This window comes from Leuciscus leuciscus (genome assembly GCF_965113295.1).
Source record: "Leuciscus leuciscus genome assembly, chromosome: 13".
NCBI classification, from domain to species: domain Eukaryota; kingdom Metazoa; phylum Chordata; class Actinopteri; order Cypriniformes; family Leuciscidae; genus Leuciscus; species Leuciscus leuciscus.
The window spans coordinates 18,062,522-18,082,953 of NC_138737.1; the positions used below are offsets into that span (position 1 = coordinate 18,062,522).

Genomic DNA, 20,432 nt, shown 5'->3' on the forward strand with positions numbered 1-20,432 from the left:
AAAAATATGGATGTAGTGTCCGTGACATCACCCGTAGGTTTCCATTTGAAAGTCAGTCTACTTGTCACACGGACTGTAAAATAGATTAAAATGTTATTTCATACCCACTTTCATACATACAGAAATTGACTTTCAAAATGAAATATTCCCTGGAGAAAAAAGTGTGACAACTATCCGGTCTCTCTTATTAACAGCAACATTTAAGGGTTAGTTCACCCAAAAATGAAAATTCTGTCAGTAATCACTCACCCTCACGTTGTTCCAACCCCGTAAGGCTTTCGTTCATCTTCGGAACACAAATTAAGATATTTTTGATGAAATCTGAGAGCTGGCTCACTCCTCCATAGGCTTCTATGGGATCGAAACTTGCAAACCCAGAAAGTTAGCAAAGACTTCATTAAAATAGTCCAAGTGACTACAGTGGCTCAACCATAAGTTTATCAAGCGACGAGAATACTTTTTGTGCGCAAAAAACAACAAAAATAACGACATTATTCAACTATTCATTTTCATCTGTGTAGGCCTGAATGAATTCACGTAGTGTAACAGCGCAGCGCTTCTGTGTTGTACGTCACACGCATCGCACACATGACCAGCGTCGGCCAATAGTGAGCCTACATGTGACGTACTACACAGAAGCGCTGCGCTGTTACACTACGTGAATTCATTCAGGCCTACACAGTTTTGCGCACAAAAAGTATTCTCGTCGCTTGATAAACTTGTGGTTGAGCCACTGTAGTCACGTGGACTATTTTAACGATGTCTTTAATAACTTCTCTGGGCCGGCAAGTTTCGATCCCATAGAAGCCTATGGAGGAGTGACCTAGTTCTCAGATTTCATCAAAAATATATTAATTTGTGTTTTCCGAAGATGAACGAAAGCATGAGGGTGAGTGATTATTGACAGAATTTTCATTTCTGGGTGAACTATCCCTTTAAGAACATATGGATTCGCTGTCCGTGGTGCTGAAATCACATACAGGAAGGAGTATTTCCTCAAGAACTGTCCAGCGTACTGAAAACCCATCCTTGCTTTGAAATGAAATGAAGATGAAAATTGCATTTTGAAAAGTCTACAATTAAATAAAAAAATAAAAAATCATCATAATATGCAAAACTATACTATACAATTATAGTATAATATTAAAAAAATACCTAGGAATATACCTTTAAACAATAATTTATACATTTATTATTGATTTTTCAAATGTTTTCATTGAGTATCCAGATATTAAATAATAAGTTGGTATCAGGATCAGAAATTAACCAGGGTTAAGATAAAAAATACAACAGAAAGTGACAAAAATACCTAAAATGTTTACAGAGTAGAGACAAAACGTCCTGAACTGAATTGAATTTCTCAGTTTTTATGTAACCTTTTATGTATTCTATTCTAAGTATCCCTTAAAATCAATTTCAAGGTGCAAAATGTGCCCTTGATTAAAAAAAAAAAAAACATTTCTGAAACTCCTCCCAACATCATTTTTTAACTATATTATTTGCAAGTTAATTTTTGTACAGTATATTCAAGACGAACAGTCCTTTAATCAATTGTCATTTGTCTGAGGTTGTTCTGGCAATACCCTATAATGTACAAGGACAGTCCTGAGGGAACAACCCTAGTTTAGGTGTGTTGCTCAAGGGCACCATGGTGACAGTTCAAGGATCGCCACCTGCAGAGTTTGAACCTACATCCTTTTTGTTACAAGCTGTTTAATCGCTAGGCAGCATCACCCACTGCCAGTGATGTTCAGTCGATGTCTCTCTCTTCTTTAAAATGAACACAAGCACATGCCAAAATCGTCTTTCCTTCCCATTCATCACAATACGCATCTAAACAATTACATCCCGGACCTGTCCTGTGCGTAAAGAACGTGCGCAACGGGAGAAACCGGTGATGGGTCTGAAAAAAACGACGAGGGGAAAACACTGGGCGGATTACAAGGATTGGATGGCACGAGTGATGCAATCCCTGCATCCTTCGAAGCCCCAACCGTATCACAGAGAATCTGGCCGGAGATTTTGCCTCACCGAGTTTCATATATGACAATTACTACCTCCACCGAGCGAGCACACTTTGAACAAGTGCCTCTTCGTTAGGATTGTTTTTCTCCACGCCCGTGGATTAGGATCCAAACATCATCAACATTAATGGAAGGAGCTTGATATCGTAATGACAATTGTTGAACAAGCTTCTCAGTGATGTAAGTCAATCAAACACAATGATTACGAGCATGTATTTATGCATATTTAATTGTCATCTCAATAAAGCGTATTTGATATCTTTCATTTGTTGCAGTGCTGCTCTGCATGCGTGAAGCACGACCTTTGCGTTGAGGTGCACCCTGAAGAATTGCGTATCGATTCGTTTTTGCGTCTCGTTTTAAACTGAATCACTCGGTTGCATCCTAGATATCAGATAGTGAATCGGGTTTCCAATCGTCTTGGATTTTTTTTTTTTTTTTTTTTTTTTTCGTGCAGAACCTACAGGGAGGTAATTTACTGTCGCATCCCTTTTCATATTCAACATGAATTACCTGCGACGTCGACTCTCGGACAGTAATTTCATGTCCAACTTGCCCAATGGCTACATGGGCGATCTACAGCGGCCAGATCCGCCGCAGCAGAGCCCAGCCCCGGAGCTCTCACCCGGCTCTCAAGAGAGGCGTCAACCCCCCAGCCAGTCTACGGGCGCCGGCTTCTTTTCCTCCATTTCCAACGCCGTCAAACAGACCACCGCCGCCGCTGCCGCCACCTTTAACGAGGCCACCGAGAGAGGAATCGGCTCGAGCAACGCCAAGATCCTCCTGGTCATTGATGACCAGCAGACAGACTGGTAAGATCCTAAGGAAATCACAGCGTTTTGAATACGACGTAATGGCTTGGAGTTTATGAACAGATTATTTGAGAGTATCAGAGGTGTTTGTTTCATACTCGCACCTGAGGTGTAGCTCGTGCTAATACAGGCCAAAAGGAGTCACTATCCAAATGTCGTGACTCATTAGTCTATGGGCCTTTCTGGCACGCGCGCCCGTGTAGTTGTGGGTGTGCCCGCGCGTGCGTTTGTGCGCATTACACTATTCAGCCTGGGACAGTTAATGGAGAAGCAGTGAGATTTCATTAGCTGTGGAGTCCAGATTAAAGGTCCTGTGTTGTTGGGTTTCAGAGTAGTCTGGCTCTGCTTGTGAAAAAAAGTAATGTTTTCACAAAGTCTTTGAAAATGACAAGGTGATTGAGGCACTTTTGGAGTTATCACATATTAAAACCATTTGGAGAACTTCTAGGAACTGATCAAATGTCTTGTTTTAGACTCAAGGAACTAAATATATTTTCAAGAAATATATATGTCAAGTGCCAGCCTATCCTTTATAATGAGGTTAATGGATTGCCAGTCAGTCTTAAGAGTTCTTGTAAGAACTTATGGGTTCCTCAGAGAACTGTCCTTTTTTGCAAGGATGTCTGGAGGTTCTCGAGAAGTTTCTTCTCATCTAAAGAACCTCACATGGTGCCTCAAGTGTCTTTACAATTTGAATGTCTGTGATGTTTCTCTCACTGTTTTCCTGAGGGCTAGTGACACATTTACTAGCAAAATAAAACCAACATCATCAAAAACTTAATTTCATATGCATTTTAGAAACTGTTTAGTGGAAACAATATTTCCATCCATCCATCCATCTATTTATTTATTTAGTGACCGAAAACAAAGCTGGATGGAATATTTGAACACAGGGTAATTCGTTTAGTTATTTTATATGGCCACCACTATACAAATGTGAAATTGTATGTCTCTGTGTATAAACATATAGGATTTACAGGGCAATAATCAGTTTTTTTAGATAAAAAAAAATACAATAGTAGCATATAAATATAGAAATATTATGATAGTTTGAGATGTCTTGGCAAAAAAAAAACACAGTTTCAGACATTGAAACAAAACCCCTCAGTCTCCCCTTCTCAAAGAATTCATGCTTAATAAATGTTTGAAATACATAATTTTCACACCATTTCACTGTTGCATAATCCAGTTTGGACACAGTTTAAGTGTTTTTGTTAACTATGACTCACAAGAGTACAGATATGTTTTTTTTTTATTATCTTTCTTCTATAGGGCAAAGGTGTTCAGAGGGAAGAAGGTTCATGGAGAATTTGACATCAAAGTAGAACAGGTGGGGAGTTTTTTTTAATTCTTCCAAACTATCGGAGCAGTACAACTCAACAATGTGCTTGTGTAATAAATCAGATGTTGCCAAAACACATTAACTGGCTAAAGATTATTGTCATTAATCTGAGAGGAAATTGCATTACAGGGCCTGTGTCATTTATTCAGTGGCATTTGTTTGTGTTTTTGAAATGGGATAGGAAAATATATCAAAACTGTCGTGATGAAATGCAAGATCTAATCTATTCTTGAGGAGGATAAAAGAAAATTAATCTGTTCTGTCAATGAATAATATCCTTTTAAATAATTAGTCATGGACGAGACGGATTTTGTTAGCAGCTTTACAATTAACCAAAAGTAATTTCTTCTAGAAGAAACATTTTTATTGAACAACTGCTTGCGTTTATTTATTGAGTTTTATGTGTAATACTGTTAATTATTTATGTAAGACTTTGCCAATATACTGGAACACCAGACAGAAATACAAAACGATTCGACACGATACAAAATGAAAACCAAATTTTTTTACCGATTCCACATTTGTGTTTTGAATTTTTAATGATATGTCAGTCAAAAATCTTGTGTTACAAGGAAATATGCATGGTATTCTTTAAAAAGCCCTTTTTGTTGTTTTAAAATAACCACACTGGCAACCCATCACAGGCCTCAGGTGCTGTTTTAGTGTATAGGCTTTGACAACAGCACTTTATTGATCACATGCATTGATCCATTTATTCCATCTGGTGATTTCCATTGATTTTCAAGGCTGAATTCTCGGAGGTCAATCTGGTGGCTCACGCAACGGGAAGCTATAGCGTGGACATTGAGGCCATTCGCAATGGCAACAAAATCACAAAGTAGGTTTCAGATCTATTTAGAGCTCTTCCAGAATGTTTTCTTTATTGCACAGATAAACCATGTAATTCACTAGGTTTTACTTTGTCTAATTCAGTTTGCATTCAATTATAGAATATAAAAAAAATTTATGAGAACAATTAATGTATGTTAGGAATATTTAGAGCAGCAGTCAAGATGATTAGTCGAAGAAACTATGTTTACTGTACATTCTACTATACTATATATAGACACTGTACAGATAGATAGATAGATAGATAGACAGATAGATAGATAGATAGATAGATAGATAGATAGATAGATAGATAGATAGATAGATAGATAGAAAACCTTTGTTCTTGAAATTAATAATTACTGGAGCCTATCAGCAAGATATGACACCTTAATAGATCACAGTATTTGACTGATATTAATCATCAACATTTCTGTGGTAATTTAGGTGTTTCAAGCCAGATTTTGTGATGGTGCGACAGCATGCTTTCAGCATGGCCAAGAATGGCGACCACAGGAATATTGTGATTGGACTTCAGTATGCTGGTCTGCCCAGTGTCAATTCCCTTCACTCTGTCTACAACTTCTGTGACAAACCATGGGTGGTGAGCACTGCACACATCAGTCCATACTACTCAGCCAATTAAGGATGTTCTTATAAATCCAAAAATAGGAAATATTCATGTATTTTGAACTTGTTACCATTCATAAGAAAAAAAAAATTATGGAAATAAATAAAATCTTTAAAGTCCTGGAAATTTCTAAAGGGAATATACATTTGTCTTGAGTTGATGCTCTGCTCTAAAAAGTTAATTGGCTTTGTACTGCTTTTGTAGTGTCAGAAATTTATAAATCATTTTCTTTAGTTTGCTATTTACAATGAATTGGGTCAAGCTGGTTCACAAATCGGATTAATTTGCAAATTGGCCTGAATCAGATTGATTTTTAACAATCGATCAAGTTAATTTGACACCTGAAAGGTCCTGCAAAAATCCTCACAATTTTACCATTGAATGTCCTTAATTATTGCTGCATAATATTTGCTTCTAAATGTGTATGCATGTATGTCTGTGTGCGGGTCGCCATGCATCTATCAGTTCGCCCAGTTGTCCAGATTGCACAAGCAGTTGGGTCCAGAGGAGTTCCCACTGATCGACCAGGTTTATTACCCCAACCACAAGGAGATGGTGAGTTTTAACCATCTGTTCCTGTCCCTTCTCACCAGTAAACCCTGAGCTATAGGGCTCTAGACGGTCCCACTGGACCCAGTACAAAGCTCCCATCTGTGGCAGGGACAGCGGTGCATGGATGCAGTAAATAGTCAAATAAACAGGGCTCATGCATATTCAGTGCCCCAGTTCAGCATTGCTCCACTCAACTTAGCTCTGTCTAGACTGGAAATTTCATAAATCTCAGACTAGTATAATTGTGTGGTACCTCATGGTTCTTATAGACATAGATTGGGGTTTAAAAGGAGAGGGAGGCTTGCTGCAGTGCCACCACCTCCTCCTATTCCTGCACTGCAGGCATCTTTACACAAAAATGATCCCAGACACACACTCTGCCAGAATCTTTTCCTCTCTCGCTGGCCTTTTTCTAAGATAATGCACAGCAGAATTTTGTGGGCTCATTGTGTGCCTGAGCAGGAAGATTTTGCTCTCGCGTTTCTCCAACTGCAGCAATATAAAGAAGATGCCTATCAAGCAGCACTGAGACTGCAAATACAACATGTTCTACCATTAATAAACAGTTCAAATTAAACCAACTTGATGTTGGTGTCGTTTTCTACTAAATTATTCAGTCGGATTATAAAATATCAGGCCAGTATTGTGTATTAACATTTGCAATAAGAACATGGTTGAGTAATGGCATGGATAGAATTCTATAAATTCTTATGTTCACCATTTATTTGACCAAAAATACAGTAAAACCGTGAAATATCATTACAATTTAAAACAACTGTTTTCTACATTAATATCTTTTCAAATGTAATTTATTCCTGTGATGCAAAGATGAATATTCAGCATCATTACTCCAGTCTTCAGTGTCACATGATCCTTCAGAAATCATTCTAATATTCTGATTTGCTGCTCAAGAAACAATTCTTATTATCAATGTTGAAAAGAGTTACTAAATATATTTTTGTGAAAACAGTGATAGATTATTGTCAGGATTCTTTCATAAATAGAATGCTCTAAAGAACAGCATTTATATTTGAAATAGAAATGTAACTTTATAAGGCATATTGGATCAATTTAATGCACCCTTTTCTTAAAAAATAGCTTCATATATCTCTCTTGTCATTAGATCACTACACCTGGCTTTCCTGTGGTAGTGAAGATGGGTCATGCTCACTCTGGTATGGGAAAGGTATGACTGAAACCCTTTTCTAGACATTCCTGCCAAATTCTGAAATATATGATGAAAATTGTATTCATTACATTGTATTTATACTGCTTTTATCTATATTATTGTATGGCCTGTTTGGTCTTTTTATGGTTATAGCAGTTTCAGTGCAATTTAAATTCTCTGTCCAGGTCAAAGTGGACAATCAATATGATTTCCAAGACATTGCTAGTGTTGTGGCTTTGACAAAGACATATGCCACATCTGAACCTTTTATCGACGCCAAGTATGACATCCGAATCCAGAAAATCGGTGACAATTACAAGGCATATATGTAAGAGATTACAACTACATTATTGTTCTCAACGGCATGATATAATCTATGGTTTTTGCAATATCATAGGAACTGATTTTGAAACAGTTTGCTGTTGTGTTATTGGACAGGAGGACATCTATATCTGGCAACTGGAAGACCAACACAGGATCAGCCATGTTAGAGCAGGTGGCCATGTCTGACAGGTACGCAAGTCTTAAAGGATGTTCTTTTTGCCATGATACAAGGCATATTATATAGCACCTATCACATGACATCAGATAACCTTATTAGATGTTTGCTTGTCTAAAAATGACATATTTTGCATAATTTAACATATTATGTATTATGCATATGCTAATAGCTCTTCAGCTGCCTCCGTAGACAGCATTATGAGACATTAAATGGTAAGATACCTCATTTTAGGCAGCAATGCATTTTTATTCAACATGGCGGATGAAGCAATAGAAATGTTGAACATATAATAATATACTCATGAATTCATTATTATTTCATACCTTTATTGAAATCAATTGTACATCGGTGTCTCCTGTGCTTTTCACACTAGTTGCTTCCAACATTAAGTGTTCCAAATAAGCCACTACTGATTTTCCATTTCAGTTAGGAAGTAGGCAGCTGTCTATGTATACAGCAAGACAACTCAATAAGATTAGGAACAGAATTGTATTATTATTAGGCTAAAATATTAAAAAATAAAAATTGTGATTTAAAATGCAAAATTTAGAACAAAAAAAAGCTCTTTGTTTGCTCCCTTTATCACGGTTAGGTTCAGTTATGTTAATTCTTATATTAACATATTTAATATAAGAATATGTTAATATATCCATCATTATAAGTTAGTTTGGTTCAGCTGTGTTTAATTATCATCATTGTGTATATGTTCTTCCTGGTCACTCAGTGTTTGTCCGGTATTGTTCGTGTCTCGTGTAGCACCCTGTTCTGCATGTTATCTTCTGTTACCGTAGCATTACAGAATACCAGACCCAAAATGGACTATGCAGCTCAGTTCGCTGCTGTTGCTCGTGAGTCAGAACTTTTTTGTTTTTGCTGAGGGATTTTTTCGTCTTTCACTCACCTGCCCCTACGACGACGAGACCCTGAAGTCACTGTTCTGGATTGTGGCAAATTACCATCATCCTGTTGACCTCCCAAACACCACCGGATTAAACTGGAGAGAAGCCTTCATCCGGTGTCTGGAGAGCGTCTATCCCTGGTCCAGAACACAGCCGGACCCAGAGCCTATTTCACCATGGAAAAATCGCCCCGGAAGAGGAGTTCCCCAGTGAGTCTGACCAGGGGTGTGAGCCCGCAACATCGGTGGCCGAGGGTATACTAGGGGAATTAGTGACTGAGGACTGGCTGATGGATTTCCATATAGAGGTATCGTCGCCCACCCTATTGCACCCTATCCCACCCCGTTTTTCATTCTTCACTTCTGTTTTTAGACAGACTAATAGACTGTTTGGACTGTGACTTATCAGTTTCCTCTAAACCCTCATCGCTGTTTCTAAACAGCACAGAGACTTGCATGGACTATACATTACCTCAACCCTTCCAAGTCTCCATCAGCCTCCGTCGCCGACCTTCTCAGCCAGTCCTCCAGCCCCATCATCTCCTGGAATGCCTTGCTGGAACGTCGAGCCTCAGGTCGAGCTACCTCCACCAGCACCTGAGCGAGCGGATCCTGTGATCCGCCTCCGGCCTCTAATCGTGGCTCTGACCTGGCTCCTCCCACCTTCAGCTCCATCAGACCCCCTCAGCCTCTCGACTCAACCGGGTTCCCTCGTCCCAGCGGCTCCCTCTTGGTCGGTCGTCACACCACCTCCGCCACGAACTTGAGGGTCTCCCGGGCTCCTCCTCCTTCCCCTTCGGACTCACCTCGGTCCTCGAGTTCTCTGGCTCCTCCTTCGAGAGTCGTCGCAATGACGTCGCCTAGGCCTCCGATTCCAGCGATGCCACTACATCAGCTCTCCATCTGTGCCCTGGGATCCATCGGCTCCGCCTCCGTCGGGTCGTCCCCCAGATGTCGACAGTCCCGTCAACACCGTCCTTGGCGCCTCCCTCCCTCGTCTCCACCGTGGGTTGTCGTAACTGCCAGGCTCTCAGTCCGGGCCATCCACCACCATCGCCACCAGGGAATAATTGTCTTCCCATCACCACTCCTCCGCCGCCACCTACTGTCACCACACTTTCACCACCTCTTTGTCCACCTCCAAAACCCCCTTCATCCCTCACTCACCTCATCTGCTTTTACGGCGTGAGGTCACGTCTGGTCGGAGGGGCATGTTATGTCACGGTTAGGTTCAGTTATGTACATTCTTAGTTTCGTTTTCATGGACTTTTAGTTTGTTATTCATTACATGTATTCCCTTGGTTGAGTTCCCGCCTGTCTTCCGTCTCCATGGTCACACATCATTATTAGTAAGTTTGGTTCAGCTGTGTTTAATTATCATCATTGTGTATATAAATTCTTCCTGTTCACTCAGTGTTTGTCCGGTATTGTTTGTGTCTCGTGTAGCACGCTGTGAGTTCTGCTATCTTCATCTTCTTCTTCAATTGGACCTTAGCGTTACACCTCGCTTGTTTGCAGGGCTGTACAATTTGGCCAAAACTTGTGATTATATATAAATATGACTTTATTATTTTATAAAAATATTTTTAAAAAGTACTTTTACTGTAAAATAAAAAATATTTAAGAAAAATAATAACATTCAATACTAATTTTTAAGGTTGCCTTCATTTCTTAATTTTCAAATGATACAATGTCAAGCTTTTATTTACAAGTGTTATAAGCATCAAAAACCTAGAGCGAATGCAAATGCAGAGATGTGTTTGTGTGGAGCAGCATTTACTGCAAACCATGCCTCTCCGAGACACTGAAAACACCAGATCATGAGTTGCTTGTGTGTAAAAGAACACAGTGTTGTGCTTCACTCTGAAACACGAAGCTCATATATTTATTTAATAAAAAATTAAAGGCTGTGCCTTTGCGAGTTGATAATCACACAAGCCATATCACGATTTCACTTTTATTTCGATTAATCATGCAGCCCTAATTATCATAGTGATGTAAAAGTCATTTACATACAAAAATTATGAAACTTTCACTGAATAAATTTCACACATTCTTCTTGAAACAGACTTTTTTTTTTTCAAACAAAAATCAGTTTAGTTTGCTGTAAGAGGCTTTTCAATCAAAACAGTCGATGATACCAAGCCAAATATTAATGTCTTGCCCTGCAGTAATCCCGAATCCCTTGTTTACTCTGGGCAGTGTGTTGTCAGTGGGTGGATGCTTTTAGTGGAATGCACAAGGTCATCATTTGCACTTTTTCCCCTGTAGGTATCGTATGTGGGTGGACGTATGCTCTGAGGTTTTCGGGGGTCTTGATATATGCGCTGTAGAAGCATTGCATGGTAAAGATGGTCGAGATTACATCATAGAGGTAAGAACATCTGCAAAAACAGGCAGTTTTCAAAATAACTATGAAATACCCTTAGTGCCTCAGGCAAATTATTTGTGTGTGTATGTGTGTCTATCAGGTGGTGGGCTGCTCAATGCCTCTCATAGGAGACCAGCAGGATGAGGACCGGGCTCTGATGGCTGATCTTGTTGTGGCTAAAATGAACCAGACCATGCTACACACTTCATCTCCCACTCCAGTCCGTTCTCAGGTTAACACACTTGCTTCAAAACATTCACATATATTCTCAACCCAGGCTCAATGGAAAAAAAAATATATTTCTGCAAAATATTAAGTTGCTTTTTGCACGGTTCGTGACACTCTCAAAGTGACATGTCCAGTGAGTGGTGCTAAAAGCGAGTTCAGTTTTATCCAAAACAGGTGAACGTGAATCTGGTAACGTTATTACATTGGTTGTTGTACGCAATGTGGCAGTTTGGAAATGAAATATCTGGTGAGTGGTGCTAATAGTTATTGTTTTAATGCATTTGAAAATAACGTGGCACTTATTTGAATCCTACCATAAACCTAGCCCATAGTCTATAAAGCAAATGTGAGATAAAAAAATATGCAACCATGCTATTTTAGCTTGCTTCAACAAGTCTTTCAGCTCTTTTATCATAACTCTTTTATCTTGGCTGTACTAGTTCAGCTACTAAGCAAGTTTACTACATCAGAAAAGCCATACATATGGAGCTGGTTATGTGATGAAAACATCAAATTAGTTTACAAATAATGCACTAGTAAAAGTATTTTTATGTTATAACATATTGTTGTGCAAGGTACTGTGAGAAAATATGGATTTATTAATGAATAATCATGCCCCTGTAATCATCATTTGTGTGAAACGTAATAAAAAAAAATTCATGTGAAAAAATTTGAGATTATGAAAAAGCTCTGCTCTATGCAAAATAAAAGACTACGTTTTAATGAATTACGTGGTTAGAATGTGGTTGCTATTAGAATATTGCTATCGCCTGATAGCATATAGACCTAAAACATGCATACAAAAGCTTTAGTTTTTGGTTATGCAGTATAAAGCAGTGCTATTCTGCTGAATAATACATTACAATGGTGTAGTTTCCACACACCAGCCATTATAATTGTCAATTTAGATTGCAGTGCAGAGACTGCTTTTCTCCATTATCCCCAAAGCCGTGATTGCAGTGATTCATAGTCACACAGATGGGAGAGAATAAGAGTGAGAAATGCTTTTAATGCATAAGCTAGGGACTCAAACAACATCTCTCATCACCGCTCTGCGTCAAATCACTTGGTTTAATTCCCTCCACATTTGTGCTTAACTGATTGCCTGAAGATTAATGACTGCATGTTTTGTCTACATCAGCCATTTATTTATGTTTCGAGAATGATGTTCAGCAAATTTTGACATTACAGCTTTTTAAAGGTCTTATTTGTGACAGAACATTCACTTTTTTTTTTTTTTTTATAAAAGTGGCTAAACGTGTTCCTAAAAATACTAAAACTTGCACTGAAAACTCATGGATGCCAGCATTCTGTTTCTGTGTGTTTTGAATGGTAATATATGATATACTCTATATCCCTCCCTATGTCTGTTTTATATTCTAGGGCCCGGCTGTTTCACCTCAACCCGTCTCTCAGTCTAACGTCCCACAGTCACAACAGCGCCCTCCTCCACAGGGTAAGGGATTACAATATTGCAATAATGAAGCTAACCTTACAGAGATAGTTTTCCAAGAATGAAAATTCAGTTGTCATTTACTTACCTTTGTGTCGTTCCAAACCTGTATGACTTTCTTTCTTTTGTTAAACATATAATGAGAAATCCTGAAGAATGTTTATGCTGCAGTTTTACATAATATGAAAGTGGATTTTTACAGCAAATCTCCAAAAAGGTAATAAGTGCACCTTAACTTATAGGGTATATGTATCAACTTATTAAGTCTTATGAAGCCATACAATAGCTTTATAGGGGGATCAATTAAAATGTATCTTTTTTAAATTAAAATTAGTTTAAATTAAATTAATTTAAAATTAATTAAAATTAAAAAGTTATTATTTACTCCACCTTCCTCAAAGCTTTCAAATCTCATTTGCATTTTCAAATTAAGAATTTACTCAGATCTTTACTAAAGATTATGAAGACAAACTTAATTTAAATAATTGTGCACTAAGACAAGTAATATGCAGCAATAAAGTAAATCGTTTTTTTTTTTTGATAGATAATTTTTATTACATGTAAACTTAAACAATTCTATTTTTGTATTACATGGCATTTATCAAGCAACACCAAAAGACGAGAGCTGCTCAATATATGAATCTGTACTATTCATTGTTTTTTCATCAAAATACTTATAGTCATAGTTTTATGTACCATAATCGGCTAATGGCATGAGACCAAATCTGACCAAAATCACTAAATTGGTTGGCTAATTTAGGGTAACCTTTCCATAAAAAAATGGTCTCACTGATGGCGTTGCAAATGTTTGTGCCGGTCTGAAAGGATGCATTAACAGCCGTTGATTCAAATTTAAATGTTTATCACACAAAATTTTCATGACAAGATTCCTTTAGTGTGAACAGGCCTTTATGCTACAAATCACAATACACTTTAGACATTCAGCAGACAGAACAAGGTCATACAGGTTTGGAATGACAGGGTAAAGAAATGAAGACAGATATTTCTAAATATAAGTAGGTCTCTGAAAACTTTATATTTTAATAGTTGTCTGCTGCTTCCAATTGGTTTACCTTTCAAAAACAGAAAAACTGCAAACTGGTATTATTCTAATTCATTATCATAATCACAAACACATTGGTTTATAGCACAAATAGTACTATTGTTTACTGCATTTCATTATTCTAATTATGTACCTATAGTGGCCAATAACTCTCAAATATTAAAAATGTATGAATCAGAAGTAACAAATGTTGAAAACTTTTGTGCTGCTTAATAGTTTTGAGGAAACCCGTGCTAGATTTTTACAAGATTCTTTGCTGAATAGAAAGTCTAAAAGAACAGCATTTATTTGAAACAGAAATCTTTTGTAACATTATAAATGTCTTGAATCGGGAATCTTGCACTTTTAAAGAAAATGTATGCTTATTTCCGTATGGATATTCCATCCATGTTTACTCTGTAAAAATGAGCTCTGTTTTTAGGAGGTCCACAAGCAGCAACTGTTAGCGCTACTCCTGCCCGTCAAGGAACCCCACCGCAGCAGCGGCCCTCTCCTCAGGGCCAGCCCCCTGCCCAAACCCAGTCTGTGACCAGCCCTAATGCTCAGAACCCCCCTGCTCAACAAACCCGGCCCAATCAGCCCCCACAGCGACAAGCCAGTCAAGGGTCCGCAGGTCAGCAGAGGCCCGCACAGGGTCCCGCCCAACGTAGCTCGGGTGGCTCTCCTCAGTCACAGAGGCCCCAGCAAGGCGGTCCCCCACAGCAGCCGCAGAGGCCTCAAACTGGTGGCCAGGGTCCCAAGCCAGCTGGTCAGCCCCAACAGAGGTCACAGCAGCCAAGACAAGGCCAGCCAACCAGGCAGCCTACCCAGGGGGGGCCACAGCCAACCCAGGACGCCCCACAAACCGCCCCGCAACAGGGCGGTCCTCGCCCCCCTACCACTCAGCAGCCACGGCCTACTTCACAGGGCCAGGGAGGCCCAGGAGGCACACGACCTCCCTTGCAGCAGAAACCCCAACCTCCACAGAAACCAAGTCCTGATCACCCGGCCCTGAGTGGATCGCCGCAGCTTAAGTAAGATGTTTTTTGTCCTCTGTCATATTTGCTTAAAGTTTGTATATTTAATTTGACTGGATGTGAAAGTTCATAAGAATCTGGACATGTTTCTCCATTTATTGATGATGTTTCATCACCCATGCAAGTGACTACACCAGATGGTAGCCATTCTCTTTTGCTACGTCATAAGATTCGCAAATCGCACGACAAATTCATTGTACTGATGGCATGACTGACAATAACTGTTTGAATTAGGGTAAAGCAGTGGTTCTAAACCTTTTTGGCCCCCCATTGTCTGCAACAATAAAAGGCCCCCACCAAATTTTTTTTATTAAGTTTCTACCCAATAAAATGGTTTAAAGCTTGACATTACTAGAGAAATGTGTATTCTTTGTAAAGATGCCCATGGGGCTTTACGACTTTTACCAGGTCTTTAAAAAAAGAAAAAAATAGTACATATCTGGATTGGGCATGAATACAGATTTGCAGATTTGATTGGTCAGAAAACAATATTTTTACACAGCGATGTCACAGATCTACACTAGAATTCAGGATGTTATTTATCTGTTTATTGTCTATATAAAGAGACTGGGTGGAGATATTGATCTGATGGGCCCTTCCTTGACTTGCCAGCCATTTACAGTGCCATTATACCCCTTGTAGTTTTAACTAATTCACACATCCTGAATATTATTTATATAATTAGCTTTGTTTATTTAGCCAAAGCTATATAAGGTATATTCCATATTTCAGCTATAAGTTTATGGCTACTGTCAAGTCTGTGACTCAGATGAGCATTAAATGAATGGATAAACACATCCAAAAGCTCCTGAACAGATTTTGCAAAGCATACTATGATGACTTTAAATATTCAGATTTTGATAATGTTGATGGCAATAATTAAAATGACATTTGACAATAATGATGAATGTGGCTTATACATATAGGCAGACGCATAATTAAAACAATGGAGATACAGAAGTATGCACTCTAGATGATCTGGTATTGTGCATGCCAACAAAGATGGCTTCCTTCAGTCTTACACCCAAACCATTCATGCATTGATTGTGGAAATTGCATTTTTTCTGATTGAAAATGTGCATTCGCTCTATTTTCACTGTCAAGCAGTTGTTAGCAAGTATGAATGTGATCATCTACTCCACTATTCCTCAATTAAGTTCTAAGGTGACTATACAATATAATGCAGGTTCTTCCAAAATGTTATATTACTGAGATGCCTCTGCACCTGGTTCTTCATTTAGGAATAGTGGCCATAGATGCCATTTCCCACAAGTCCCAGGGCTGATGTACATTGCACTGGAGTCATGATTGCTTAAATGAATGACACAAAAGAAAGCACATGAATTTCATTCTCTCTCTTTCTCTCACAGCTTTTTTTTCTTTCTCTGCCATACCTCTATAAAGCCATCTCCATGGGTTTGCTGCATGACTTTAATAGCCTCTTCCTCTCCTTTATTGCCACTTCTTCTCTTTGTAGCAAATCCCAGTCTCTTACCAATACATTCAACATTCCAGAAACGCCGGCCGCCCAGCACCAAAGTCCTAGTCAGGACGAAGCCAAGGCTGAGACCATCCGCAACCTTCGGAAATCCTTTGCAAGCCTCTTCTCCGTGGAATAAACACACACGCACACACATACACACACACACACACACACACACACACACACACGCACGCACACACACACACACACACACACACACACAAACACAAACACATACACAGACACAGACAGAGAGGTTACACAGTCTTTCTGAAAAACACACAAACACCGACACTCGTCAAATATAAACAGAAAGGACCAATTATATCGCACTTTGCGGTGCACATCAGACCTGTGCACGTCAGTTTGCAATGCGACATTGATAAAACACTGCCTGCACTTCTAAAGATTGCAATATGAAGTGAGATATCACAGCATTATTGCAGTTAAATCTTTTAACACAACTGAATTCTTTAGACACATTCCCTGTTTTTTTAAGACCAACTGATGGAGGGAGGTGTGAAAATAAAAACACACACACACACACACATACACACACACACACACACACAAACACTTGCACACACCCTTTTACACTACCTACGCAGTGACTGGACCTACAAGTGCTGATACTTGTCTATTCATTCCAGTCTCCTATGAATAACTTATCACTGATAATGAGTAGATTCTTTTTGAAAATGAAATGTTTTGGTGGACATTTTGTTGCAAAATCATCCACCACCACTCTCTCTCAGATATATGGTATCTGAAACATGTCTGCTAAGTGTCTGAAGCATGTTCTGTTACAACAAGGGGCACCATTTAATGATTTTAACCCGTGCGCCACATTGTAATGTAACCGATTGGTTAATCGTTACGTAACTTACACGCTTGAGCAGGATTTGGATTTTGCAATGATGACCCATTGTGATGTTGTTAAAATTTTGCACAGGCTTCCATCGTCGAAACTAACCCCCCTCCCGCGGCTGTTAGCGCTACTTTGAAACTGCATGTCACTTAAGGAGAACGTAGTCGCACAATGTGGGTGTTCTTGCTTTGTGTCGTGTTGTTGCACCTAGATAAGGTAGTTGTAGTGAAAATGATGTTTTATTTTCGTGAGCAAGCTGCCGCTGCTTTCCCTACGTCCCTCTTCCTGACAAAAAAAGAAAAGAAAAAGACACACACACACAATGGTACACCCTTCAATATGTTTAATATGCCTTAGATAGGAATAAGTAAAGAGACTGGTTTTGTGCAATCACATATGTCTCAGGGATGTCCTGAAGAGAAAGACACAATGGCCTAGCGTCATTGATCAGGTCTTCCAACCCATTACTGTAGAGAGTTACTGATTACGAAGGCCAGTAAAAGGGAGGAATCTGTCGAATGTATTTGTTTGCTACATAAACATGTTTGCACACTAATACTGAAACACTTGAGAACATGTGAGGTGAGTGAAAGCTCAGGAAGGTTTGTTGCATTGAAAGAAGGTATATTTTGCATGCCTGGATGAGCAAATGAGAGCATGTAGGTGTTTGGAGCTGCTTGTTCATTACACTTGGGCCCTATGAAAACGCAAAGCCAAAATACAAAGCCAAGGATGCCATCGGCAGCAAACTACTTCACGAAAAGATCAACTTTAGAGGAGATGCTCGTCACATGTTGGGTTTTTGACTAAAAACGCATATAGTACGTCCCAGTGTGATCCTAGTTACACAATGTGGATCCTTAAACCAACTACTCCTGAAACTTCTTGCCATACCCGAGGAGTTTAGAGCTGAACCGGCAGTGTCTTCCACAAGTGAGGATAAAACATCCCTACATTGGTGTGTTTTAGGCAATATATTTAATCAAGGCCATTCCAGGAGTCCCGACCCATCCCGAAACCTCCCCTGCTTCCCGCTCACCAGCCTGTTGTGTATTCACAGTGATCCTTTTGTGACAAATGGTGCGTTAATGTGTATATGTATAATGTAATGTTGTACCGTAAACTGTCTAAACCAAATAGAAGTGTTGTACAGGTCTTAAACTCAACAAACGATGCAAACATCCTGTATTTGATTTGATCCTCAAAAGTTGGTCGTTGTGGGTCTTGTGAATGACAGGATTTTACTTCAATCAGATGTGATTTAGGTTGTGCAATATCTCCACTGTTAACTAAACCTAACAGATGTGTGTTCTTTATTTTAGCCATTATGTGACAATTGCAGTTGTTAAAAGCCATCTTCAGTGTGTCCATTGATATGAGTGTAAGTGGCTTGATTGATTCACATATGTGGTAATTTAGATGGTCCACCATAATATTATTGTGGCTCAGGCAAACTTTCAGTGCTCTTCTATGTGGTTCATGTTTTTACAAATTAGGATAGATATGTATATTATAAGATGGCTTTACTGAATGTCTAATGAATAACTGTATCACTGATGCAATCAAGTTTGGAGGCAAATGGAATTTCAGTCATTTATTTGAATGTTGCAGTACTTATGGAACCCATGCCTGAGGTTTGTACTTCACAATTTGTTTTTTTGTTTTTCAGCATATTTACATTTGTGCACTCTCGTTTTATATATATACAGATGAATTATCTCATTTTAAAGAAAATGGGTCATAATTTCTAAATAGGTTTATCCTGTTCTGACTGTTTGAATCTTAGTGAATTGTATTGTCTGTTGATGCCTGCCAATTGTATAAAGAAAGGAAGATATAAAATTAAAGTCACAAATATAGAGAATTATTATAGTCTTAAGTCCTATTAAAATGAGAAATATTGTTAAACATTGTGTAGTATTACACAAGCAGATGCAACTTTGATGTGATCTTCAATGTAGCTTAATAATGGTGTCAAATTACTATGCTAAAATGTGCACATAATCAATAAAGTCTATCAAATAAATATGCGTCCATTTCTGTGTTAAAAGCCGTTCTGAATAATAATCATAAAGCAATAAGTAAAGGAGGCAGTGCATTAAACTGATTTTAAAGGGTAACATACAACATAGCCAATAGAGACATGTTGTTGGAGTTCCATTAATGCAATATAACAAGACACCAATGAGTGCACATGACAAGCCTATTTGATAATGATCATATTAATGGTATTGATGAATGGCTTCCGCAGAGCAACACCAATCTTGAGACCCAGAAAAAAATCTTGAGTGAAATATGATTTTCATTTTCAGTAAAATATCGTCATATAGCATAGCCCGAGCGTAATGCCAATAGGCTAATGACGTAAGCTAAAGATGCATTAGTTCAGCAAGCAAGTGAGCTGACGGATTCGGTGAGTTGATTTTAGTGAAAGACTCATCAAACTTATTCAAAAAGGAAACTTTGCGTTCATTTAGCGATTCGCTAGCCTCGGAGTCAACTTGCTAATTTCTTTATTCATGAATTTGATTCACAGGTTGCGTAGGAGCCTATGTTTATTCTCAAAACATTAACACACAAAAAATTATTATTAGACTATAACCGCTCGTTCTCATCGTTCATGAAAGTTTTTTCCTAAACCGGTTTAATGTTATAGCGTACTTGTTACTTTTGAATGTTCTCTGAAACATTCTGAAGCATTCCCATAATGTTTGCAAAATTATAAAAATGGAATGTTCCATTAATGTTTGCATAACCAACAAAAAACGCTTTTAAACATTTGAAATGATTTTTTATTAGGTCCTACTATTAATAAAAGGAATATAAAAAAAATATGGTGAATGTTTTCCCCAGCTGTTCCCAGTAGGCTAAGTTATCAGATCCAAAGGTGCCAAACCAAGGCCAAAACAAAAAGAGAACTGTGAAAAATACCGCTTTTGGAACTTAATGAGAAAGTTAGGAAAACATTCTTAGAACATATTTTTTGATAGCTGGGTCATTCCTGTTATTCTAATGTAGAAAATAAAACTCATTTTTTTAAATAAATGTTTGTGTTGTCATGATAGGGTGATGTGAAACATTTGAAAAGTATTTTTGGATTGGGTAAATAAATGTAACCATTTATTAAACAAAATAAATGAAATGTAAGATAAAAAATGGGACAAATGAACAACACTTTCAAATACTTGTGACT

The 20,432-nt window shown here is 38.4% G+C and overlaps 1 protein-coding gene across 2 annotated transcripts; it reads left to right on the plus strand.

Annotated features, from left to right (window-relative positions):
• Window positions 1–1,235: 1,235 nt before the first annotated feature.
• syn1 (synapsin I) lies at window positions 1,236–19,421 on the plus strand. 2 transcript variants are annotated; one of them, XM_082188254.1, is made up of 14 exons: window positions 1,236–2,204; window positions 2,300–2,836; window positions 4,109–4,166; window positions 4,925–5,016; window positions 5,454–5,610; window positions 6,103–6,192; window positions 7,313–7,375; window positions 7,543–7,685; window positions 7,796–7,870; window positions 11,029–11,131; window positions 11,229–11,360; window positions 12,740–12,812; window positions 14,294–14,885; window positions 16,366–19,421. In XM_082188254.1, exons 2-14 carry the CDS (start codon window positions 2,529–2,531, stop codon window positions 16,505–16,507), a joined length of 2,028 nt encoding a protein of 675 aa, XP_082044380.1. In that variant the 5' UTR covers window positions 1,236–2,204; window positions 2,300–2,528; the 3' UTR covers window positions 16,508–19,421. The 2 variants fall into 2 exon arrangements, with proteins under 2 accessions (XP_082044380.1, XP_082044381.1); XM_082188255.1 differs by having other exon boundaries at window positions 1,241–2,204; window positions 16,404–19,419.
• Window positions 19,422–20,432: the final 1,011 nt, after the last annotated feature.

Excerpts from the sequence above, each read along its gene's own strand:
- syn1 (XM_082188254.1), top strand. The coding sequence starts at position 2,529 with ATGAATTACCTGCGACGTCGACTCTCGGACAGTAATTTCATGTCCAAC. Across the intron at positions 6,193-7,312 it reads ACCCCAACCACAAGGAGATG|ATCACTACACCTGGCTTTCC; the intron begins GTGAGTTTTAAC and ends TCTTGTCATTAG. Across the intron at positions 11,132-11,228 it reads GTCGAGATTACATCATAGAG|GTGGTGGGCTGCTCAATGCC; the intron begins GTAAGAACATCT and ends TGTGTCTATCAG.